Source organism: Diabrotica virgifera, chromosome 2 (genome assembly GCF_917563875.1).
Source record: "Diabrotica virgifera virgifera chromosome 2, PGI_DIABVI_V3a".
Lineage (NCBI taxonomy): Eukaryota > Metazoa > Arthropoda > Insecta > Coleoptera > Chrysomelidae > Diabrotica > Diabrotica virgifera.
The window spans coordinates 3,687,004-3,713,715 of record NC_065444.1 but is presented as its reverse complement, the minus strand read 5'-3'; the positions used below and the strand labels follow the sequence as shown (position 1 = coordinate 3,713,715).

The 26,712-nt window shown below is 33.4% G+C and overlaps 1 protein-coding gene across 1 annotated transcript in view; it reads left to right on the top strand.

Annotated features, from left to right (window-relative positions):
* The window catches only part of LOC114330141 (telomere attrition and p53 response 1 protein), a 58,055-nt gene extending 31,408 nt beyond the window's left edge, over nucleotides 1-26,647 (top strand). Inside the window, exons 4-5 of the mRNA XM_028279457.2 lie at nucleotides 718-982; nucleotides 6,920-26,647. Coding sequence (XP_028135258.1) covers nucleotides 718-931 — 214 coding nt within the window. The 3' untranslated portion in view covers nucleotides 932-982; nucleotides 6,920-26,647. The remainder of the gene's footprint in view (nucleotides 1-717; nucleotides 983-6,919) is intronic.
* The last annotated feature ends 65 nt before the right edge of the window (nucleotides 26,648-26,712 follow it).

Here is a 26,712-nt window from a genome sequence, read left to right as displayed (position 1 = left end):
AGTCCTTGCATTCACGTATGTCTTCTTATCATGAAGTAGTCTATTTGGTATTCAAATTATCATCATCAATCAGCCAATCGCGTCCGCTGCTCCCTCAGTTCTTTCTTTTGTTCTCTACACTGGGCCTCTTGTAGTCGGTTTGCCGTTACTCTTTTTTCGTCGTCGGTGCATCCATTCTGTGGTCATCTTCGGCTTCTTTTATAGTTTCTGGGCCTCCATCCCATGATTCGTCTTGTCCATCGTCCATCTTGTGTTCTGTGTTTTAAATCCATCTATCCCAAATCGGATAGCTGTCAAATATTATATTCCTATTGTCCTGGCCTTGAATATTTTCTTCGACTTCAACACTTAGACTAGAACTTTAGTTTTACTTTTGATTCTTATGGATATTATGACATAAAACTTTATATACTAAATCTTGTAATGTTATTCCCTTGTAGTTTTTACATTTTACAACGTCCCTCTTTTTGTCTGTTGTTCACAGATTTCCTTCCCATAAGACGTCTTTCTCTTCCTAATCTCTTTCTCCACTCTCTCACCCAAATCTCTCTCTCTCTCTCTTTGATACCGTTCCTACTACTGGAGCATTGGGTGCATTCTTGTGTTTCTTATGCAAAGGGTTTTCGTTTTGAAAGAACTGACATAATTCAAGAAATAAAATCAGATGTAGAAAAAACAAGTACGTTGTAAATTTCTAACTGATTTTCTATGTTTTAGACTGTCTCCTAGACCGCCAAATATGTCTGCACCACATGATGATGAAGCGATCGTCGTGGACCCGAATCTACGCACCTTCAGGGACGCCTTAGTCACTTCCCCCTTGTGTGCCTTTATCACTGGAGAAATGGCGCGTCACACGAAGAGAGCGGCCAGTCCGTCGGACGTCACGATGGGCAGTCCCACTCAACACAAGAAACCTCGGTATATGTGAAATTTAACAACAGAAAGTCAAAACGTCGCTGGTTGTCTGCTGCCTTAAGTTGTAAGTATTAATGTTGTTCTCAAGCTATTTCCTTGTGGCGTTTTTATAATTAAGTATTTTCTATGGGAAATAAGCCACAATTTTACTAAAAAAATGAATTTATTAACGTTTCGACGCCCAAATAGGGTGCCGTTGTCAAAATACAACTAAATTAAACAAAAATGTGGTTGCTTAGTGAAAAATTCTTTTAATAATTTATTTAATCTGACTCATTTATATCGGCAATTCAGACATATATTATACATTTTAAAGTAGACGACTTTAAAATTATATTGCCAATATTTATGAGTTGCGTTCCTGGGACGACTTTACTGAAAGATAGTTCAATCGATTACATGAAATCAACCAAATCACGAGGGAAAACCAGGAAAAAACCTCGTGATACTATCCCGACATCGTAAGTATTTAGTCTTACATTTAGTTTACTCTCAAAACTAATACCAAATTCTGACTTTACTATATGTATGTTGTTTAAATTATAAATAATATTAATAATACATAGATATATAAGTAATGCTAATATAAAATATGTACTAACTCGATATGTTATTGACTTACTAATCGTGGTATTTTCTTTCTATTGACTTCCTCTTTCAGTATGGGTAACCACATCCTACTGTATTCTACCGAGGAATTTGCGACACAATTGTTAATTGTTAATTGAAAAGTTAATAAAATTATTTTTTTCAATTTCACTGTGGCTTATTTCCCATCTAAATAGTTAATTGTAAGTATTAATCTTAAATGGCAACAAAGAGGAAGGCGCAGACCAGGAAGGCCTAGAAGAAGTTGGAGTGAAGGAGTTGATAGAGAAATCGGGGACAGAGAACTGGTGGACGATCTATGGAATGACAGAACGAGATGCAGATTGGAAATCGGAAGACGTCGAAGAACGTTGTAAACCGATATTATATATATATTAATCTTAAAATTTTTACTGTATTTAAAGATTGACACGGTAAGCGTTGTTGTAAAGTAGAAACCACAGTTAGAATACAGTGTTGGTCTTATGACGCGCAGCGATGCCACTCATGTCGGCACAGTGGTAGGTGCGTGGTACTATAATAGAGCATTATATCATCATTTTTAAGATCGAAGCTGCTAAAAAATCAATCTAGATTAAGACTGTACATGTCAATTGTTGGCTCGTTGTTACATATGAAACTGAAACTGCATCAATGGGAAATAAACAAGCTGCTGGTATTTGAAAAGAAGGTTCTCAGAATGATATTTGGCCCTCAAAGACATGACAGGAGAGAGGAGAAGGCGCCACAATGCTGAATTGGTGACTCTGTATGGTACTGACATATAAAAGCTAACCGGATAAGATGGGCAGGCCATGTGGTAAGATCAGATGAAGACAGTATTTTTTGAAAGACTAGACGGTAAACGGTTTTAATCTACTGCGACGGGTAGTTCTTTCAAGACGACAGACCCAGTAAAACACAACGTATATTCAATGTAATTATGTACAGATCAAAAAGAAATAAAAATAAAATACAATTATATTTGTCGCCGCGTTGCAGAGCGAAGTCCTCCCCCGGATAGACGTCTGTAAAAGAAAAGCAAAATTAATAACAATCCGAAATATTCTTACACCTCAGTGCGGTTTAAGTTGCAAAACAGTCACGCGATTAAAATATATGAATTTATCGGGAGCTCGCTCACTTCGCTTGCTACCGTTTAATTATGAGCCGCAAATTACTTCAACACGGTACACCTTGCTGCTCAAGTTGGCCTGCCTTAGCTTGCGAGATCACGTCAGTACGGTAACTCGCTACTCAGGTCGGCCTGTCTCGCTCACCTTGCTTGACTGGTAAAGCTGTCGATTCAAGACTGGAGAATCCAGAGTTGCCAGATGCGATTTTCTAAATCCCCCACTTTTAAACTAAAATTCCCCCAAATTGAAGCTCAAATCCCCCAAATTTAAATTTTTGCCGCATTTTAATAGCTTTGTTCGCGGAGACAGTCCATGACTAGTTTCTGACTCATACGCATGCGCAGTTCCGTTTTCAAGCCCTTAAAAACGGAACTGCGCATGCGAATCAGTCAGAAACCAGTCATGGACTGTCTCCGCAAACAAAGCTAATGAATTAATAGCAGTAGTAGTACGAGTAATACAAGGTAGTACTCAAATGTAGAGAACAGTATACCAAAATTATACTACTTATCAACAGAGGGCGCTGAAATAATTCATATGTTCTATCATCCTCGATTATATGAGAGTAGAATATACAGTTCTTTCTATGTACATGCACAAATTTAATTTACCATGAGCGTTAAAATTATCCATAATTCTTCCCCCAAAAATCCCCCAACCAATAATTCTTCCCCCAAAAAATCCCCCAACCATTTCTGCTTATAAAAATTCCCCCAGACGCTTTCAAATTACCCCAAAAATGGGGGGAAATACCCCAATCTGGCAACTCTGGGAGAATCTCGGTTCGCTGGCCTCCTTAAATATCCCTCTGCCTGTGCTGTTTCGGAGAAGCGGAAATGAGTGGGACATCTGCGCGGATTGTGGAACTCGTACGGTTCTAGTGTTGGTTGCGTGTTCGCGGCGTATTATTACACTACATGCTAAAGGAGCTTAAACAAGAATCTGAGAAAGTCGGTTTAAAGATAAATTTAAATAAAACAAAAGTGATGACAAATCAAGATATCACAATCGACTTAGATGGAAGTGAGATCGAAAGTGTCGAAGAGTATATATACCTAGGTCACACGATCAAGCTAGGCAAACAGAATTAAACGGCAGAGACAACTAGAAGAATCCGAATTACTTGGACAGCAGTAGGAAGACTCATTGATGTGTTGAAAAACAAAAGGATACCAATAAATCTAAAGAAAAGGGTATTCAACAGTTGTATTCTACCAGTTTATGTCCTATGGAATGGCGACCATGATACTTACAGAGGTATCAGCCAATATATTGAAAACGACACAGAGGCCGATCGAACGAGCCATGTTAGGAGTATCTCTGAGGGAACATATACGAAATGAGGAAGAAGGACTAAGGTGGAAGATGTAGTTGGAAGAATTGCGCAAATGAAATGGAACTGGGTAGGACACGTGGCACGACAAAACATCGAAATGTGGACGAGAAACATTGTACATTGGAGACCACGCGAAGCGCAAGATCGTAGAACAGGGGTCACCAATTAGTTTCCTTAGGGTCCGTTTCAAAAACCTATGGCACTTCCGGGGTCCGGATTTAATGCTGCCTGTGTCTGGTTGTTCTGATTCGGTTTCTTTACGGATTGATACGTTATACGTTGATACGAAGGGATCCGGGCAAAATTTTTGGGCAGAAATTGTTTACCAATTTTTTTTAGCAAATTCAAAACATCATCTTTTTTGTCCCCGAAAATATGTTTTTAGCATTTTTGGGTCATCTTATACAAAAAAGATCTTAACACACTTAAGAACGTAATTAACATGTTATCTTTTCTACATTAGTTTCAATGCAAGCTGTTTGTTGCAAACTTATTAACGACGTTCTACACCTTCGGCAAAAAATTAGGGATTTTCATGGAATTTTAGTATGTTATAGTTTACTTCAAAAAACTAAGACTTGATTTTTTAAAAAAAATTTTACCGTGCCGTTTAATTACTATTAAGGGTCAAATTTAAGTTTTAACATGAGCTCTTATGGGAATTCTTAAAAAGTTAATAACTTTTGACCCAAATTTACGATTTTTAATTATTTGTGCTTAAATTAAAGGTTTTTTTGTAAGTAATAACATATTAAAAAATGAGGATTGTTTACCGCACCATTTATTTTTAATTTACTTATTATAACTAATTCCGTAATTTCCGTAATTTATTATAATTTATTTTTATAAAGTATTCAATACTGAAACATATGATTTGAGTATTCTGCTATAAATGCATTGTTACAGTATTTCTCATGATCATCTTTCAGTGCGTCACAGTTTTTCGATTTCTTTCTAACGCATTAAATTGTATGTGACAGAAAAAAAGGCACGTCGGTGATTACATTTCGTCGGTGACATTTTTATAACATTTATTCTAGTTATTCTAGTTGTCGATAGATGGCGCCATAATAAAAAAATATTTTTTTTTAATTAGATAATAATATTACAAATATAATCTGTAGAATTTATAAGACTATACAAATCAAAGAAAATAACATTTTATAAATGCAAGAAACACATTTGATTGGTTTTTATTCCAAATTGAAAATAAAATGTGACAACTGTCAGATTTAACTAAAATGTCATGTTAGAATAAATGTCATAAATGTGTATTATCACGGACTTACCCTTTTTCCTATCATTTGTTACGCACTGAAAAAAAGATCATGAAAAGGACAATACCAACTTTCGCTTGCATATAAGTTTCCCCCCTTTCCTCTGAGAGGCATACCCCGCAACGAAGGTGTAGAACGTCGTTAAATCTGAAATTTATTTCAAATAAATGCACAGCTGAAAAGTTTTCCCACTTAACATATAGTAGAGAGGAAATGAATATAAAAACACGCACGTGACAATTTTGTATTACAGTTTACTTAAATTCAAAATTAATGATTATAGTAAGTATAACAAAGGGGAAAAACTCTACAAAATTAAATTATCAGAGAGAAAAATGACATTTTTGTTATGTACAACCTGTCAGAAGTTTGGAGTGAGTATACTGCAACTGATTCTCATTACGGAGTTGGATATTCATCTGTAAGCTGAGATCTGTAAAAATTTTTAATAAAGTTCATTCTTGATAACGCGGACTCGCACACATAAGTTGAGCCAAACATAGTATCTACACAATTTTATGGCCAAACATTTTCAAATATGCCAAACACTAGATATATTCTTAATTTAATGGCGGTCCGCACAAAACTAGCCCACAGTCCGGATGCGGACCGCGGTCCGCCAATTGGTGACCCCTGTCGTAGAAGATGGAGGGCCATAGTGGATGCGACGAAGAGTCACCCCGAGTTGTAAGACTAGTCAAGAAAAAGAAGCGGTGGCTTTGGCTATACAGTAAAACCTCTGTTAACCGAAATAATTGGGGGGAGGCCATTTCGGATAACAAGAATTTCGGTTAAAAATATCATTGTTTTTGTATTCGTCTTGTATAAAATTACATAGTATTCTTGGTCAAAGTTGGTATTAAAAAATACTAGGAGGTAATTTCATAATGTGTTGTATATTTATTTTAATTGCGTTCTTTAGTTTTATGAAGGCAGTGTTGACGATGTTGACAAATTAACATTAAATTGATTTCGTTTTGCGATAAAAATTTACGTCAACTTAATAATTGACGAAATTATTGAAACTGTCGGCCGTTTCGGTTAAACGATGTTTCGGTTAAAAAGGTTTTGGTTAACGGAGGTTTTACTGTATCTATGTACATTTTATTTTTAGTGTTGTAATCTTTTCTTGGGAATAATACTGCACACTTATAAGAAACAGGTGGTTTTGCAACAGACTGTGATGTTAAAACTAAAACCTTCATATTACATTTTTAATGCATATTACCTAATTATCGGGCCCGGATAGCTCAGGCGGTAGCATGTATCATGTATGACTTCTACGCAGGTAGGCCAGGGTTCTATGTCTATTAGGCTCTATGTCTATAGGCCCCAAGTCGACTCAGCCTGAAAAAAATGAGTATGCTAATCAGTTCGATGAGTCACGCACTTACGATATTTTACGAATTATACAAAACCGAGTATTCCTTCTGTGTGAATGGGTAAAACCAGGGGTGATAATAGGCAGCTGAAGCATAGCACTGGCCCTGTTACCTTCCTTGTATACGGCCGTAGGCCGTAGATATAGCAGACTACCCTGCTATAGCGGTATAAAACGGTAGATTATTATTGTATTACCTAATTATTTTGTTTTATTCCCAAAAAAAGATATTTGAGTTTTCACAAACAAAGATCCTTGATACATTATTTTCTTTTATTTTCAGATCAGTTGCATAAAAATTTATGGTTGTAGCATAACTACTTTAAGAGGATTATATCAGTTATCACGAATTGATATGTCATGGTTAACAGCCGAAATATTATAGAATCCATTAGCTGAATCATACTACAAACGCAGGAAAAATGCAGACTATTTTAGATCGGAGGTCATTATCAAAATATGTCTGACATAAAAATGAGTGAGGAGTACTGACAAGTGGGTTAGATGTAGATTATTTTTTTTTATAAAAATCAGGTACTCCTTCTATAGCCTATTAAGTATTTTTATAAGGAATGATATATTCAATTGTGTAATGATAATTTTCTGATCCTTCATATTTTATAAGCAGTATAATTTTCAAAAATTGATGTTTTAAACATAATGTAGGAGTTATTTTATTATAACTTAATCCATCTGTTTTATCAAGATATTGAATGCAAATGTAATTTTTTTTGTAAATTAATACAAAATGATTGTTAAAATGGATCGGATGGAATGGATGGATTAAAACCCGGATCGGCCGCGGTCCCGATTAATCCGAGTTATCAAGGTTCCACTGTAATGTATATATAACACACTGATCTCTACTATCTGATTGTTTTATCGGTTTGTTTATTTTCAACAAAAGCTTTTATTCTCTGCAACAATAACAAGTTTTTTCAAAAAAAAATAAATATTGGTTTAAATACATGGTGATTCCATATCACTTTGGTTGTTTATACTTATGTACTTATTAAACCTACTTATCATTTTACTTACGATATTCTTCAGTTTTTTTTTTAAATTCACCTTTAATCCAGCATTTCTTTTTTGACAACCTTCTTAATACCACAGTTTAATGCTAAAAACTCAGTTAATTCAAAAGTGTAATAAGTCGGGAAATAAAATTCGAAATTATTTATCCTCTGAGCTTTTTAAGTTGGAAAAATAAAGCATAACAGAGTGGCGAAATACTCGACAAGGGAAATCTAAATTGCATTTCACGTCCTGTCATTCATCGTGATAATAATTTTAGCGAACTCTTTCTAAATTAATTTTAATTTAGAAATTTAGAAATTTAATTTTTAAATTAAAATTATCACGGTGAATGACAAGACGTGAAGTGCAATTTAGATTTCCCTTGTCGAGTATTTCGCCACTCTGTTATGCTTTATTTTTCCAACTTAAAAAGCTCAGAGGATAAATAATTTCGAATTTTATTTCCTGACTTATTACACTTTTGATTCATAGATGGTGCTAGTAGCATCTTTGGTAATTATTTTGATAATTACTTGGAAAGGATGAAAGGATTTGGTTTCAATTCAGTGCCTCTACCCAGGTGCTCCGATGAGGAAACGGTTATTCCGAAATACGTATAAGCACATAGTAGAGGCTCTGTACTGTAAGCAAATCTGAACCATCTTTTCCTTTCTTTCAATTAATTCACTCTCGAATTTTGAGGTTCCAATTTTGCAATCCACTCCTGAGGCAAAATTGTGAATGCGCGACGATAATGACCAATCACAGCAAATGCCCGACGATAACGACCAATCACGGCCAATCACGACCGATAACGACCTTAACTGTCATTCACTAAAATTTTTGATGCGCCATCACCAACATGCTTCTTCTTAAAGTTCCCTCTAATATCGGAGGTTGGATATCATACTGGCTATGGTCACTTTGTTGGCTGCTGCTCTGAACAATTGTAATGAACTACAGTTAAACCATTCTCTAAGGTTCCTCAGCCAGGAGATGCGTCTTCTTCCTATGCTTCTTCTTCCTCGGATCATTCCTTGCATAATAATTCTCAGCAACTTATATTTTTCTCCTCTGGTAGTGTGACCCAGATATTCCAGTTTTCTAGTTTTTATACTGTTCATAATTTCTAACTCCTTATTTAAACGTCGGAGCACTTCAACATTGGTAATCCTTTGAACCCACTGAATTTTCAATATTCTTCTGTAACACCACATTTCGAACGCTTCTATTCTTCTTATGTGTTGTCTCTTCAATGTCCAAGCTTCCATTCCGTATAGTAATATAGAAAATATGTAGTATCTTATAGCCCTAAATCTGAGAGGCAACTGAAAGTCTTTGTTTGTAAGCAGTGTCTTCATTTTTATAAATGCTTGCCTTCCAGTTTCAACTCGGACTTTCATTTCTTTGCTTTGGTCATTTTTGTCATCAACCCAGGTTCCCAGATATTTGTATGTCTTAACTTTTTCTATTTGGGTTTGATCTATCATTAACCTTTCATTTCCATGTTGTGTTTTTGAGACAATCATAAATTTAGTTGTCTTGTTTATTTTTAGTCCGTATCGAATGCAATAATCGTTAATTCTATTTAGCAATTCTTGTAGTGATTCCAGGTTGTCGGCCATTATAACGGTGTAGAGATTCCATCACAGCTCCGCTGTTGCTTCCTGAAATATGACTTCACTGTACACGTTAAACAGTAGCGGCGACAGAACACAACCCTGTCTTACTCCTCTTTTTATATCAATATTCTCGGATTCTTATTCTTTTATCTTTATATTGGCCTTTTGATTCCAATACAGATTGATGATAATTCGTAAATCTCGTCTGTCTATATCTCTGTTCTTCAATAATTCTATTAGTTTTTCATGTCGGACCCTGCCGAACGCTTTTTCTAAGTCGATGAAACAGGAATAAATATTCAGGTTCATGTCTAAGCATCTTTGAGAGAGGACATTAAACGCAAACAATGCCTCTCTTGTTCCAAGTCCTTTGCGGAACCCAAATTGGGTATCATCCATATTCCACGTCATCTTCTAGCTTTAATATAATAATATCCATATTTCATATAATCTTCCATGAATCACCTCTAGAAATATTCTGAGGGTATGGCTTATTAGTGATATTGTCCTATAGTCCGAACAATCTTTGGCATATACCAACATGCACCATAGTGAACAAAGGATGTTCGTGGAGTGATCCTACTGATTCGTTAGCTGTATACTGTGTTATATTAGAAACATCATCAGGAACCACATATGAATATTGATTCATAAATGTACTATTCGTATTTTGATTAAAACAGATGGATATGAAAATCAAGCCGCTGAATATCCTGTTTTAAGCTGTTTGGAGGATAAAAAATACTAATTATAAGTTTTAAGACAGCATCGTGAATGAACCTTGTTAATTTATTTGTTTAAAAATAGTCTCTGGGGACTTTAAACTTTTAATAATTTGTTTTATGTTATTGTTTACGTTATTCCTACATGATATGCACTTAAAAAACGAATAGTATGTTTTTTATTAAATCTATCTAACCAGAATATATACTGGCCCTTATTTACTATAAACTCAATCGTAATTTATCCATTTCTTAGAATTCATGTGCCTTAGCAAGCTTTTTTACACGTATATAATGCATATTACTTGCGAGTTTTGGTTTTGAAATATTTTAATTTCATTGTAGTGCCTTAGAAAAGCAGAAGTGTAAGGTATTCCGTTTTTTTTATTAAGATGTAGTTACCAATACAGATTCTCTAAGTCAACGCAGGAAGTAAAATAGTTTACTCGACATAATTAGAACTGTTTGTGGATTTGTGGAGACTCCAATACAGATGCTTCAAATTATTTTATTTTTCCTACATCGAAATCAAATTTTCTTTATTTAATTCTCGCCAAATATTCTCATGACTATTAGGGAGTCTCTTAACTATAGCATCTCTAGGAAGTATGTGGAAAAATTCGGGCGTTATTGTCAAAACAGCGGTCCATTCACACTGTTACATGTTTCATTCTATTTGAAGCTCGTCATACCATGATAAAATGCTATGTGTTTTCTATTATGTTCTTCTAGATGGAATGGAGTTATGGACCTTAAATGAAGCGTCGTTAGATGTAGGGTGCATAGAAAAATAGGTGCAGGTAGAAGAAGAATATACTGACTTCATAACCTACGAAAATGGTTTAACTTGATCACCTGGAAATAGACGGAGAGCCAGCGCCGAAAAATCTCTCTGAATTTACTAAAGGTAGTTTTTTCACAGTTGATTACCGTGGTTGTGTAAAGAAACATACTGCGGTCGGTCTAGCGAAATGTAGAGCAGGTGGTACTGACAGCTTGTCAAAGTTGCTTACCTGCGGAGGTAATTAAATCCATTTACTAAGGCTGAAAATCAGTACATACATTCTAAATTGAATATAAATAAAAGTTATTATAGTCGGTCAGCTGTATGACGGGACAGAGCCGGTCGGTCGGCCCCAATGAATGTACAGGGTTATTCAGTATATTTTGACCCCCCGTGTAAACTGCTTTATTTAAAGAATTAGAAAAAAATGTAAAATACAAAACTTTTCGATTTTTAATTATGATTTTTTGACATATGTATATATCGTACTAGTGCCGTCATCCATCTAGGCGTGATGACGTACTCGACTATTCTTTTAAATGAGTACCTATAGGGGTCGTGTGGTAGCTCATTTGAAAGGTTATTCAATTCTCTATTTAATAATATAAGCATTAAGATTATTATTTATACAGGGTGTCCAAAAACATTTTTTGAATTATTAATTAAACAATTATTTTGATTAAATTTTTTTTGGACACCCTGTATAAACAATCATGTTAATGTTTATATTACTGAATAGGGAATTGAATAACCTTTCAAATGAGCTAGCACACGACCCCTATTCTCATTTAAAAAATAGTCGATTACGTCATCACGCCCAGATGGATGACGTCATTAGTACGATATACAGGGTGTTTCAAAAAAAGGTAACCCCGTCTCTAGGGTAGGTAAAAAACTGAAAAATAATTGGGGTTTGCTTAGTAAAAAATTTTTGTAACGCCATCCGTTCTCAAGATACAGGGCGTTGACGAAAAAAAAATTTTACGCATTTTTGAAAATTGAAAAATTGAAACAAGGTTTAAAAACTCTAATTATTGTTGATTTATCGTCATAACAATCAATAAATGTCAGATTTCCATGGCACACTTGGAGAAAATAGAGGTATACCTATTAGAACTTTATCATTACTACCAGCATCAATTATTACTTCATAATTTTCCAATCAAAATATTCCGAAAGCGGTACACACTATCGAGTTTTACCAAGAGTACCTTTTTCGTGTAAAATTGAATGATGTTTAGGTTTACTTGAAACTTTGATTAATAATTATACTCTTAAAAAAGTTATATTGACTAATACTTAGTACGATCCGTGTAACTAGCGCCCTCTATGAGAATCAGATATAAAAACAAATTCATGGGATGTATCAGCTTCCAAAACCTATTCGTATAAAATTTCATTACAATGTTGCCAGTAGTTTCGGCAAAATCGTAAAAAATGCGTAAAATTTTTTTTTCTTCAACGCCCTGTATCTTGAAAACGGATGGCGTTACAAAAATTTTTTACTAAGCAAACCCCAATTATTTTTCAGTTTTTTACCTACCCTAGAGACGGGGTTACCTTTTTTTGAAACACCCTGTATATGTAAAAAAAATCATAATTTAAAAAATAATTAAGTTTTGTATTTTACATTTTTTTCTAATTCTGTAAATAAAGCATATTAGAGGGGGGTCAAAATATAGTGAATAACCCTGTACATTCATTGGGGCCGACCGACCGGCTCTGTCCCGTCATACAGCTGACCGACTATAATAACTTTTATTTATATTCAATTTAGAATGTGTGTACTGATTTTCAGCCACCACTAAATGGATTTAATTACCTTCGTAGGAAAGCAACTTTGATACCCTCTCAGTAACCCCTGTTCTACGTTTCGCTTGACCGACCGCAGTATGTTTCTCTACACAATCACAGTAATCAACTGTGAAATAACTAGCCTTAGTAAATTCAGAGACATTTTTCAGCGCTGCCTCTTGGACTAAATAGAGGTGTTTGGTTTGCCTATTAAATAATGACCAGGTTGTAAGGGCTGGCAGATCCCAGTCCGATTAGGCATAACATACGAAGCTGTCCTCAATTCTCGTCCCCTCGATATTTAAAATCTGTTTTGGTGCAAACCTTTCAAAAATTGGTTCTGATTACAGGTATTAAGGAATAATTTTTCTTGTGGATGGGCTTGGACAAGTAACAACAGTGGCTAGATAGATCGAATAAAAAATATTTCACTATGCAGGTATACTTTACCAGTATATTGTTTTTTATTTTCTTTATAACTAGCTTAAAAGAAGAGAAAATAAGTATAAAGCATTCGTTAATAAATTAATTTTACAAATAAGGCAGTAAGTGTTGCCAATATCAAAACAAAATATAATTTTAAACAAATATCAAATATAAAAAAAATATCGCATGTGATTAATATGCACATCTTTGTAAATATAAGTGCCAATCTAAAATAAATCCTTAACATATTATGTAATTCAACAATTTTTCGGTGCTACTATAGTATGCGGTCTACCGTCACGTCTATAAACGCATACATAAGAATTATTATTTTAATTTTACAAATAATCCTGTTATATCTCTATTTACCATTTTAGTTTGGGAATAAGCCAAGTTTGTGGCTTATTCCCAATTAAAAGAATAAATAGATATGACAAAGTATTAGTTTCTCTAATTAAAATGGTAATTATTCTGACTTATGCGTTTTATTCACTTTGTAAAGATTTTCATTATAGTGTGCAAATCCTTCTGAGAAAAGATTATGGTACTGTTTAGCCACACAGCTAGGTAAAGTACAGTGCCAGCAAAAAAATCTTTACAAAGTGAATGAAGCACATAAATCAGAAGAATTATTATTTTAATTATGACAATTGCAAATTGATACTTTGTCATATCAATTTACTATTTTATTTGGCAATAAGTCACAAAATTGGCTTATGTTGCACACTATAATAGATAGAGCCAGATATACCGCATACTATAGTATCACCAATTTTTCTATAGCATCGGTAGCAACGATTTATCGCAGGCATATACTTCTTTCCTCGATCTAGTACGCACATTTCTTAAAAGTTTTTACACGGTTATGTACTATTATTTATTATTATTTTAATTAATAAAAAATTGTAACTTAGGCCCAGCTCTTACGATACAATACAAACTTAAACGAAGCTGTGATTTTTTAAATGTGGAGCGTTATACCAAAAGATAACAAGTAAACATGACAACAAGTAAACAAAGATAACAGGTAAACATGTTTATCAGTTGATGTGGTACTGGCCTGAACGGAATAATTCCAAATTTGCTTTGTCAATTTTTTCGGTGGAAATAAATCTTGTTTGTCAACATTTTTTATTTTCTGTTCTTCTCTTGTAAGTGCCGTTCCTTTAAGAAGGTTGCTGTTCTAAACAGCTCAACAGCCACAATAATTGCACCATTGTCTCAATTTATATCCTGATATACGTCGTCGACCTACGCTTCTTGTGTCCAGTATCTTTTCTTGTATAATGATTTGCAGCAACACATATCTCCCAATCTGATGGCATGGCCCAGATACTATACATAATTTTCTTTTTTTGAATTGTATTTAATATCTCATTTTCCATATTCATTCTTTGTAAAATGTTGTTTGTAACCTCTTTGGCCCAACTTATTTTTAAAGCTCTGGAACGAAATAGGCGATGGACTACCCTAGCTAATTGAAATAATATTCGAAAATATTACCTCAATCATCCAAGATAGCCATCGCTACACCCTTAGCTTAGCTCAGTCTCTCAAGGTGTGTGTTCGTCTTGTCCTAATCTTAGAAATGAGCTATGAAGATTCGGAATGGAAGCAAACAAAACAAATACTTTTAACTAATCATGTTTATTGTTCAAAAAAATATAATAAAAATATGACTTATTAAGTGCATTAATAAATATATTCAAATTCTTGCCCAAAAATTTACAATTCTGGATTATACTTATGGCTTTTGGTATCTGATGGTAACTTCTTGATGTCGAATGGTACTGCTGTTTCTACAACTAGCACTGGGCTTCTAGAGGCTGTATTCCAGCAGGCCTACAGATGTTGGTCGTTGCAGTCTAGGTGATGTGGTTGCAGTCTAGATGACATGTCCCTCGTTGTTCTATCGCCGGCGATTTGAGGATGTTTGTTGCTCCCGAATGGAGAAAAGTGGTTTTATTCCCAAAAACTATAAGATAAAAATACATATCAAACATCAAAAGAAAAACCAAAATGTACCTTTGCCAAATAGTATTTAAAAAGTAGTAGATGGCAAGGGTATATTAAATGGAATTAATATTGATACTAGTTAAAATTTTATTTACACGTGCATATTAATAGATGAAAAGAAATGTAGAAACCAAACACATGGTTGAGCATTGGGAGGTTAGGTATAAGAAAAAATGATTATAGAAAATTAAAAGTAGACTATAAAAACTCACCCCAAGAGAATAAGTGTTGATGGAAAATAAATGTAATAGTCAAATTACATGCCTTTTTAAGGAATAGTTCTTTCCTTCCATTTTCATTTTGTGTCAGGGAGTAGGAATGAAGTGACACTGTCATTGAAAACGACATTTGAAATGACGACAAAGTACGTATGAAGTAGCAGGCATGTTCCGCATTGAAAGACAGATACTTACAGAGTAAGAATATATGGGGTACGTTCAGTATTTTCAGTTGATGATTAAGATTTTAGATGAAAAGAGTTATAATAAATAGAAGTTAATAAAAGAGGATAATAAAAGAGGGCGCCAACGAGTTTTTAACGAAGAAAACTGGTAAAACAAGTAGAAGAAAATTATTGTTAATGAGATAATAAAGAAAATAAAGTAAAATAATTATTTAAAAATAAAATATCTAAAGATGTGACATCTGTAACGTTACAGCTCTTCTATAAGCTCACATGTTAAACACTTCTATTCTGTTACATATATCCTTTTTTAGCGTCGAAGCCTTTATTCCATATAATAACACAGAAAATACATAACACCTCAGTATTCGTCCTTGAGCTGCAGACTCATTTTTTCAGCTCTTCACTACTATCTACAATCTTATTCATCAGAACCTGCAATTGTTATTTATCTAATGAAACTTCCTTTTGCGATGCACCAAAACGATTTTGGGGACTTTCAGGCAAATCCAGGGACAAAGGAAATCCAGGTGAATTAACAAATTTGGACGAGTGTTTAGACTTTAGAATATCAACACACATTCAGATTTTCACATTGTTTTATACATTTTAAAAATATCGTCACTTCAACAGCTAAAACAGGCCACAACAGCTACAGAATATAGGCTAAAAAGTCTAAGGAGCCATGCATTAAAACTTTCTTAAAATTATACAAAACAGAATATTCAAGCTATGCGAAGAGATAATATAAGACAGACGAGAGATGCACTGTTTAGTCTACAGGTATTATTCCAAAGATGCAGAAATATGACTTTTTATCTACACCTGCTTTGTGGAGTACCAAAAAGCATTTGATACAGTTCAACACCGAAAAATGATGGATGTTACTGATAGATGCAGAAATATTACTTTTTATTTACACCTGCTTTGTGGAGTACCAAAAAGCATTTGATACAGTTCACCGAAAAATGATGGATGTTCTAACAAAAGACCAAGTGGATGATAAAGACCGGCGTATAATACAAAATTTATACTGGAACTAATCAGCCACAATAAAAACAAATCTTGGAGATGAACCAACGGAACCGATCGATATTCTGTGAGGTGTTAGACAAAGATGTATAGTTGCACCTATATTACTTAACGACGTTCTACACCTTCGTTGCGGGGTATGCCTCTCAGAGGAAAGGGGGGGAAACTTATATGCAAGCGAAAGTTGGTAACAATGCATTTATAGCAGAATACTCGAATCATATGTTTCAGTATTGAATACTTTATAAAAATAAATTATAATAAATTACGGAAATTGCGGAATAAATTACGGAATTAATTATAATAAATAAATTAAAAATAAATGGTACGGTAAACAATCCTCATTTTTTAATATGTTATTCCTTACAAAAAAACCTTTAATTTAAGCACAAATAATTAAAAATCGTAAATTTGGGTCAAAAGTTATTAACTTTTTAAGAATTCCCATAAGAGCCCATGTTAAAACTTAACTTTGACCCTTAATAGTAATTAAACGGCACGGTAAAACAATTTTTAAAAAATCAAGTCTTATTTTTTTGAAGTAAACTATAACATACTAAAATTTCATGCAAATCCTTAATTCTTTGCCGAAGGTGTAGAACGTCGTTAACCTATATTCAGAGGAATATTTAGTGAAGCATTGGAAAATTGCGAACATGGAGTACTGCTAAATGGAGAACACCTAAATAACGTTCGCAGATAGTTTAAACAGTTTACAGCAACTAATAAACAAACTAAATGAAGTAAGAGAAAGATTTCACTGCAAGTAAAATATCAAACTAAAAAGGGGTAGTTCCCTGGGTTGGCTGTATACCTTATAGTTAAACAAACTGGAACATGAAGTAAAAACCACTTCTATGTAAAAGGTATATTTACTAAAAATTTTTAGAATCCCAATGGATTCAATAAAATGAGTTCATCAGAACGTTTTCAAACCTATCGGTCCATCATCAGTGAATTTGAATACTTGCAAAATAGCCCCAGAACCAAACAATGGTTGTGATTATAAATAGATCTACATTATGTTAAAATAAATTTAAAATGGCTAAACGCCGATGTTCAGGGATTAAACCTCTGGGAACATGGTGAAACTCTACCCGAGGACCCAATCAACCATCTTCGGGTTGATTTATTTAAAATTTATTTTAACATAATGTAGATCTATTTATAATCACAACCATTGTTTGGTTCTGGGGCTATTTTGCAAGTATTCAAATTCACTGATGATGGACCGATGGGTTTGAAAACGTTCTGATGAACTCATTTTATTGAATCCATTGGGATTGTAAAAATTTTTAGTAAATATACCTTTTACATAGAAGTGGTTTTTACTTCATGTTCCAGTTTGTTTAAAATATCAAAAACTAAATTTATGGTCATCAGCAAAAATAAAATTAGAGACGTCCAACTGCTTATCAAGAATACACCAGTGGACCGAGTAAAACAGTATACCTATCTTGGAACAATAGTAAATGAACAATGGGATCACTCACAAGAAATAAAATGTAGAATAGAGAAGGCTAAGAGTGCATTCAACAACATGGCCAAACTCTTTAAAAGCCACAACCTCAATTTGGAGATAAAAGTAAGGATACTGAGTTGAATCCTGGGCGCTCACTGAAGCGATGAAAAAAAAACTTGAAGCCTTCGAGATGTGGCTGTACAAGCGAATCCTAAGGATATCACGGACGGACAAGATAACCAACGAGACCGTTCTACGAAGAATGGGCAAAGAAAGAGAGGTGATGTATACGATTAAAAGGAGAAGGTTAGAATAACTCAGACACATTATGAGAAGCGACACTAAATACAGATTACTGAAAATAATCCTTCAGAGCAAAGTATTCGGAAAGCGAGGAATTGAGAGACAAAGAAGATCATGGTTAAAGAACCTGAAGAAATGGTTCTCCACAACAACTAATCTATTTAAAGCATCAGTTAATAAAATAATTATAGCCAGAATGATCGCCAGTATTCGAAACGAAAAGGCATCAAAAGAAGAACAGCTACAACTCGTAAAGTAATGGTCCGATTATGTTCTGATTTTGACAAGTGACGTCTGAAATTTGCTAATAGATAAATCTTCTTAGTGACGCCATCTAGTTGACAGGCCAGAACTTGTGACAAAGTGGAGTTTTAAAGATTAGTATATTTATTAAGTCCGTTCTCAAATCAATCAATTTTCGAAAAAAAAACCATATACTTTTGGTATAACGCAATTCAAATATATTTTTACATAATTCATATACGATGTATCTTTATAGTGACAGACAACTGGCATGTAAATTGTACATATGTATTTGTTTGGAAAAAAATATTAATATTTCCTATAGATATTAAAAAATGTACATAATCTTTCACATATTACTCGTAAATTATACAGTTAGCGACGTTGAAACGTTCACGTTGATTCAAGTTCGAGGATATATAGCTATTAGAGAGATTTTAGACCCTCTACTTTTTGACGTACGTTAAACGTAAAACGTTATACTTGTCATGCGCAATGAGTGATAAATAAGGGATAACGTATTTGCTTAAAATAGATTTTGAAACCCTTCAGAAAATACACACACAGATTAACGATAATTGACATTTGGCAAATGTAACCTATAAAACGGCAGTTGTGTGCTATAACTTATTTTATTGAATTATTTGCCATAATGGAAGAAAATGTATTAAGACGTTCACCAAAGACAATTTACTACTTTAGGAACACAAAACATCCATCCTAAGTTTAACAAGACAATTCAATCAAGTGTCAGATTTCTCAAGAAATGGTGTAATTTAGAATTATTCTACCAGGGTTGCCAAGCAGATTATATTCAATTATATTATAATATGTTTATTACCTGATAGTTTTTTTTAAAACAAATTTTGATTACAATTTTATACATCGTTACTATATTTTTTATTCTAGTTGTCTCTGGTTCAGCTCATATGACTTTTTTTTCGTTTTTTATGATTTAGATATATGACATTTGGCAATCTTACAAATACGTAATCCCTTAATAACGTGAACCTTATTTCTACCTAAATAAGGGGACACCTTATCCGCTAATAAGGTAATACGTTACTTTTCAGTTAATGCGCATGAGCAGAATAGCGTATAACGTTTAACGTTGCTGAAATAAGGGGCTTAAAAACTCTCTATTATATAGTCTAGAAAGCTTCACTCTCACGTCTTATTTGTTGCAGCACAAACGAAAAACATGAAGAAGATAGTTAGATACAAGTTAAGCTTTACAAACGGACCTTTTTCTTTTTAGGCTGACAATTTTTCGGATATAACGGATCATTGTGATAACTTGATTGGATGAGCCCTTGAAATTACTGTCTTACGTTTTCTATTCACATACGCCTTCATTTTACTACTACTACTTGTCGGTTTATAACGTTCTCTGCCGTTTTCCGATTTCAAATCACCAGTTCATCATATCTTTCTATGTTTCTTTCTCTCAGATCTTTGTCTATTCCTTCGCTCAAACTTTGTCTCGGTCTACCTCGTTTTCTCTTTCCTTCTGGTTGCCATTTTAGTCTGTCCTTTAATGTTGCATATTTAAAAAGAGCACAAAAAAGTAAGTTTAATGGTTCGCTTCCAATTTTGGGCCAGACAATTTTATGACTTTAATTTTGAAATTATATTGAATTTTTTAAGAACTCTGACATTAAAAAGCAGATATTATTAACTTTTAGTTATAAATTATTAAAGTTAATGAATAAATACTCATAAAAAAATATAAAGTAATTGTGACCTTGAACCAACACCCTGTATATTGAAATTTTGAAGATTTGTCTGCGCATTTTAAAAGAGCATAAAAAACTGTGATTAAGGGTTCATTTTAATTATTTGCGCCGTTTATTTAATTACATCAATTTTGAAATTATATTGAAATTTTATAGAACTCGTGAGATTAAAAACCAGGTATTATTAACTTTTAATAATTTAATATTAATAAATCAATACTTATTTTAAAAATATGTACTTAATACTTATTTACTACGCTGGCTTCATGGATTCTCTGGATTTGTAGCTGTATGCACATCATTAAAAATTATAATTGCGGGAATTGGACTATTTTAATGATTTAGTAAACAATTAAAAAAACAGCTATATCTAATAAAAAAAATTCGTTTAAACAATTCAACATAAATTAAAAATATTTGAACTATAACAGTTGCTCAAAATGTCCGCCTTTTTGTTCGATGCATTTCCTTGCTCGTTTTAAAAGATTTCGAACCGATTTTCTAATTACATTGGGATTGTTCTTAATTTTTCTGGCAGCTTCTTGTCACCTTGACAGAATAATCAATCAATACGATTTCAAAATTGTCGTAATTTAATTATCTGCGCAAAAATTTGACATGCACATTTTAATGCAGTTTTTATGCTCTTTTAAAATACGCAAACAAATTTTCAAAATTTCAATATGCGGGGTGTTGTTTCAAATTCACAATTACTTTATATTTTTTTGTTAATCCGGATCTGGATTTTTCTTATGATTAGTAATTGGGTCATTCCAATGTGGTGAATAAGTGTCGATTATTTCTAAAATGAGTATTTATTCATTAACTTTAATAAGTTATAACTAAAAGTTAATAATATCTGCCTTTTAATGTCAAGAGTTCTTAAAAAATTCAATATAATTTCAAAATTTAAGTCATAAAATTGTCTGGCTGAAAAATGGAAGCGAACCATTAAACTTACTTTTTTGTGCTCTTTTTAAATATGCAAACAGATTTTCAAAATTTGAATATACAGGGTGTTGTTTTAAGGTCACAGTTACTTTATAATTTTTTGTTAATCCGGACCTGGATTTTCTTATAGTTAGTATGTCGGTCGTTTGGGTTTTGAATGAGACATATGTATACCAAATATCAAAAAATATACAGGGTCTTTCTAAAGTTATGGCTTAGGAAAGAAATGGGCAAAATCGATAAAACACCCTGTAATTTGGTTATAAAAGTTGGTAGGGCAAAAAATGTAGTATATCTAGAACCGGCTCGGTGACCTCTATTCACCATTAAAGTATTTCCGTTTCCCAATGAAACACCCTGTATAGGTTTTCATCCTCCGTGCAAAGTGAAGTTATAGAATTTCGCTATGTATATTTCGGTACCCTACTTGGTCCTACCTGATCTTACACTGCCTGCTATCATGTCTAATATTTCTTCTATCATCCACTCTTGGTAGTTGGCTTTATTTTGGAGAAGAAAATTGTTGTTCATATCATCAAATGATTCTTTTGTGGTGATCCATAACTTTTCAACATCATCCACAGTTGCCTTATTAGAGAACTAATTGTTTATTTCTTCTGTATATGCTTCTCTTTTATCGTTGTTGGACATTGTAGATAAAGTATATCTTTTGCACTCCCCTACATGTTTCGCATCAGCAAATGATTCTTTCATGGTGATCCATAACTTTCAACATCATCCACAGTTGCCTTATTAGAGAACTCATTGTTTATTTCTTCGTTTACTTCTCTTTTATCGTTGTTGGACATTGTAAATAAAGTGCATATATCTTTTGCACTCCGCTACATGTTTTTCGATTTGTTTATTTTTACGTTTGCTTTTAAAGATAACGTACTTATAGACAAGAAGAAGTGATGCTTTGAATTATATTTTGATTGAACTTGTTTCAACCGCTCTGATGATAATTCGGATTTGAGAATTTTGAGATTTTTTAACGTTTGTACAATTATTTTGTATAGCTTTCCAAAGAATCCATTTAAATAGTTCGTGGAATAAATTATGATTTTGTATCTTGTATTGTGTATATTTAGAAGATTTCTGTTAACAGTGGTTTTATACAAAAAAAAAAATTTTAGCTGATGTAAAATAATAATTGTATATAGGATTTTTCTTACTAATTCGTTTCATATCATGACTAGCTACTCAAATTTTTATTTATGTTGTGTTACTTAACTAAAACAAAATATATGGAGTGCACAAAATCGAATCAACATGAGAATCTGAAGGTAGACAACCATACCTACGAATGAATATGCCTCTACTTTTCCCTACCTAAATCATAGGCTCAATGGACATCCTAAGTCCTGACGTCACAAAATTGGGAGGAGCTTATATTTGACTCCAAACAATTTTGTTTATAAGGTTAAACACTCATAAGGAAGATAAAAAAGATCAAGGCAGGTTTTGTTTATATTTGATTCAGAGTTGGACCACCATCTCCATATAGCTATTTCAGCATCCTTATGCCTCATCGGTGAAGCTCAGAAGTCTCAACTCATAAGGAATTTTTAATTTATTATTTACGTGGTTTGTGTGACAAAATAAGACTTTTCATTTATGCATTTAGTTAAAGAAACGTGTCAATTAAGAGATTTTTATTCGTTTTTGCCCAGGTGAGTTAATTTAATGCAATGATTAGAACATAAACAGTTTTGAGGTTATGTTTATTTTCAACCACTAAGGAATAAAAACCACCTGAGCAAAATCGAATAAAACTCTCTTAATTAACACGTTTCTTTAACGAAATACCTAAATGAAGTCTTATTTTGCCACACAAAGCACATAAATGAAAAATTCCTTATGGCCATTTAACGTTACAAACAAGATTGTTTGGAGTCAATATAAGCTCCTCCCAATTTTGTGACATTTGTGACGTCAGACTTAGGCTGTCCATAATAAATGACAACAACAATACCAGTCAAGAAATACAAGCATGGATTCTTAGCGGTAATAAGTTCTTTTATGCGTACAAACACTTAATGAAAAGTAAGTTATTGAATCGTGAGTCGATTAGAATCTACAAAACAGTAATTCGACCAATGTTCAGATATGGATACGATATGTGGACTTTCTCAACCACAGATGAACATCAACTGAGAATATTTGATCGCAAAATACTAAGAAAGATATTTGGACCACCACATTGCAGCGATGGTTCGTGGATAATTTAAAATGAACTACGAGCTGGATAAACTAATACAGAGCGCAGATATTGTTAAATTTGTAAAGTCACAAAGACTAAACTGGCTTCGTCACTTAAAAAGAATGCCAGATAATCGAGCTGTAAAAGTAATCCAGAGATGGAAGCCCTAAGGAAATAGAACAGGAGGAAGGTCCTGTAAAAGATGGATATACGACGTAGATTGCGATCTTAAAACCATGAACATCAAGCAGTGGCGAAAGAAAGTATCCGACAGGGCAGAATGGAAGAACATTGTTAAGCAGGTCAAGACTGACAAAGGGTTGTAGCGCCATTAGAAGAAGAATAAGTGTTGTTTTTGTAGTCTACCGGTGACCCTAATTGTTGACATGAAATATGAAACGGAATTGTAAGAAAAAGGAATAACTGTTTACCCTCAAATATTGTTTCAGTAATTTTTCATACCCCCGAAGGAATAGTTTACAATTTGTTTTATATTTTGTACATAGGTAGAAAAAAATGTTTGTTAGGCAGTTGAGTGACGTTGATTTTATTAATAAAATACTCAAACTTGTTATGAACAGTTTTAAAAAGTTTATACAAAAGTTGATACGAAATATGTACACTAAGACCATCTGTATGCTTTAAGGTGTCATCTGCTTTTAATCCCAATTGTTTTATCTCTTTATGTGTATCCAATCGTCGAGTAATATTTGGAAAAATATATCAGACTTGGCCAAATTTGGTGAATGAAGATGTTTTTACAAAAATGCATAGAAAAGTATATCCCGAGTAGATATTAAATAAGGAGGATATAATGCATTTCTGTCTGACGCCTCTTTGATTATAATATTCGTCGGTTAATCTCACGTCGAACCGTACGGCTGCGTTCTGGTTCAAAATTTAAGTTTTCGATGATGAGTATGTGTCTACCATCAATAATTCCTTTAATTCTTAATATGTCCAAAAGCATTCCATGCTGTACCCTATCAAAAGCCTGTTCCTAATCGATGAAAGCCACATAATTAGCTTTATGTTGTCACATCATTTTTGGGGAAGTGCATTTAAAGCAAAAAGTGCCTCACACGTACCCAGCGAATTCCTAAGTCCAAACTGGGTTTTATCTAGGTCTCTTTCGCAATGACTTTTTATTGTTCCATGAATAATGTGAAGAAAAATGTTCAATGTGTGGCTCATCAAACTAACTAACCTGTATTTATCAGATCTTTTTGCCCGTTGCTGCTTCGGAATTGCTATACAAACAGAATTAAGCCATCCTCAGGCAGGGGCTAACTACCATTTATGGGGGGTAACTACCCGGCCAAGAGGGCCCTGTAGGGGCCCCCGTTTGGTTGATCGTGCATAGATTGTAACGAGGTCACATAAACTTTTTATAGTGCTTTCAGTCGAGTTCTATTTCGAGTTGCCCGATTGTAATAAGTACACGGCATATTAATTGTAACAACTTCAATGATCAATTTTGACCTGTTTCACCTGCACCATTATAAAAAATTTTGTATTAAAATCTCTTCATGAAGTCACCTCATTTTCTTTGCTTTCAAACTGCAAAGCAGCTCCGTCCTTTAGATGGCTTCTTATAATTTCTTTGCAGTTTTCAAAGTTCTGCATATGTTGGAATTTGTTTTTTAAGATTTTAATAAAAGGTACCGGATGTCGTTTTCTAATATCCCCGCCAAATTGCATTCTGCTCTCATTACAGTTGTATACAATTACTTCCCGACGGTCTCCTCCTTTTTGACATTTTCCTATCTTCTTCAAATTTTCTTCCACTTTTTCCATATCGAATTTTAACGCATTTTCGAATTTTTCTTCCACCTTGTCAATTTTCTGTATCTTCTCAGCAATCTGGTTTACCTCTTTCTGCATTTTCTCTAAATAAACCTTCATGTCTTCATATTTTTCTAACTCCCAACGAACAGTATCGTTCGTTGGGAGGCACTGAAGTCCTCGTACCAATCTCAAAAATATTCCTCAAAAGTGACTCTAAAACCTCTCAATCCAACAGCTGGGCTGGAAGATTTGATGCAGTCAATACATTGAAACACAGATCTTCCGATGTTTTGAAGTGCCTTTCAAGTCTGGTTCTGACAAGTAACAAAAGAAATGAAAGAGACGAAGCAACACAACTGAAAAAAAGAAACTAGAATCATTCAAATTTGTTTTGTTACTAGTTGTGCAAAATAAAATCCTTGAAACCCTCAACATAGTCTCAAAAACACTGCAATCAAAATCTTTGGACCTTTTAACAGTTTCCAGTTTACTTGAAGAGAGCCTCTTAAAACTAACTGAAATGAGAGGACAATTTGAAACCTTCTTTGAAGTGGCTTCAAATATGTGTCAACGTTGTTGACGTGTACTCAACGTGTACTCAATGATCGACACATGCCATCAGCTAGACACTCGCTTTCAAGGAATGAAAGCAGTATTAGATTCGTACTGAATTGTTCAACGTGATTTTATTTTGAATGCAAACGAACAAGATATTCAAGTCTCAAGAAGCACTTAACTTTGTAAAATGTTTTCCAGATTAGAGATGGTGGGGTTACCCTGTCCTCTGGTATTTCATCAGTAGTATACACGTCAGATTAACTAGAGCACTGATGTGGTCTTGTATCATTTTTAAGACTTCAGCTGGAATGTTGTCTGGTCCAATTGTTTCTTTGGTTTTGTCTGATTTTATTACATGAAGAACTTCAGATTTTACAATTTCAGGATCTTCTTGATTTATATTGCTCTGTACATTTTGCCTGTCATCTTGCAGCAATTCATTTATATAATTACTCCACGTTTCAAGTATTTTTCGTTCACCAATAATAACTTTTTCTGCATTATCTACTAGAGTATTAGCGTTTTTCTTATTATACCTATACTTCTGTTCTAATTCGTCTATTTATGAACATGGTCTTCACTTGGTAAATTCTTTAATTAAATAAATAATCCAAAATGTATCTCTAAATAATTTAAATTAATTTATTTAAGACATTTTAATAAATGTTGCAAAATAAAAAAAACATGTTTTAGTATTTTATTGATGATGTAAAATATAAGTGTAGTGTATATAAGAGAGAAATATGTTTTTAAAATTTTCTGGATATGAAACGATACTGTTCACTAATTCGAAAATGATATTATGTTCTCATAGATTACAAAAGAGTTCCAAACTTGATTACCGTCTCACCACTCTGGATTAATTTACTTTTTGGTTGTATATTTTTTGATAATTAGAACTATTTAATATTTATAAATTATTGGTCTAAAATAAATAGTTATTTACAATTACATTTATTCTTTTATTTTAATTTGGTTAGAAAAAAGGATCTAATAGAATTCTAAGGATTTGGTCT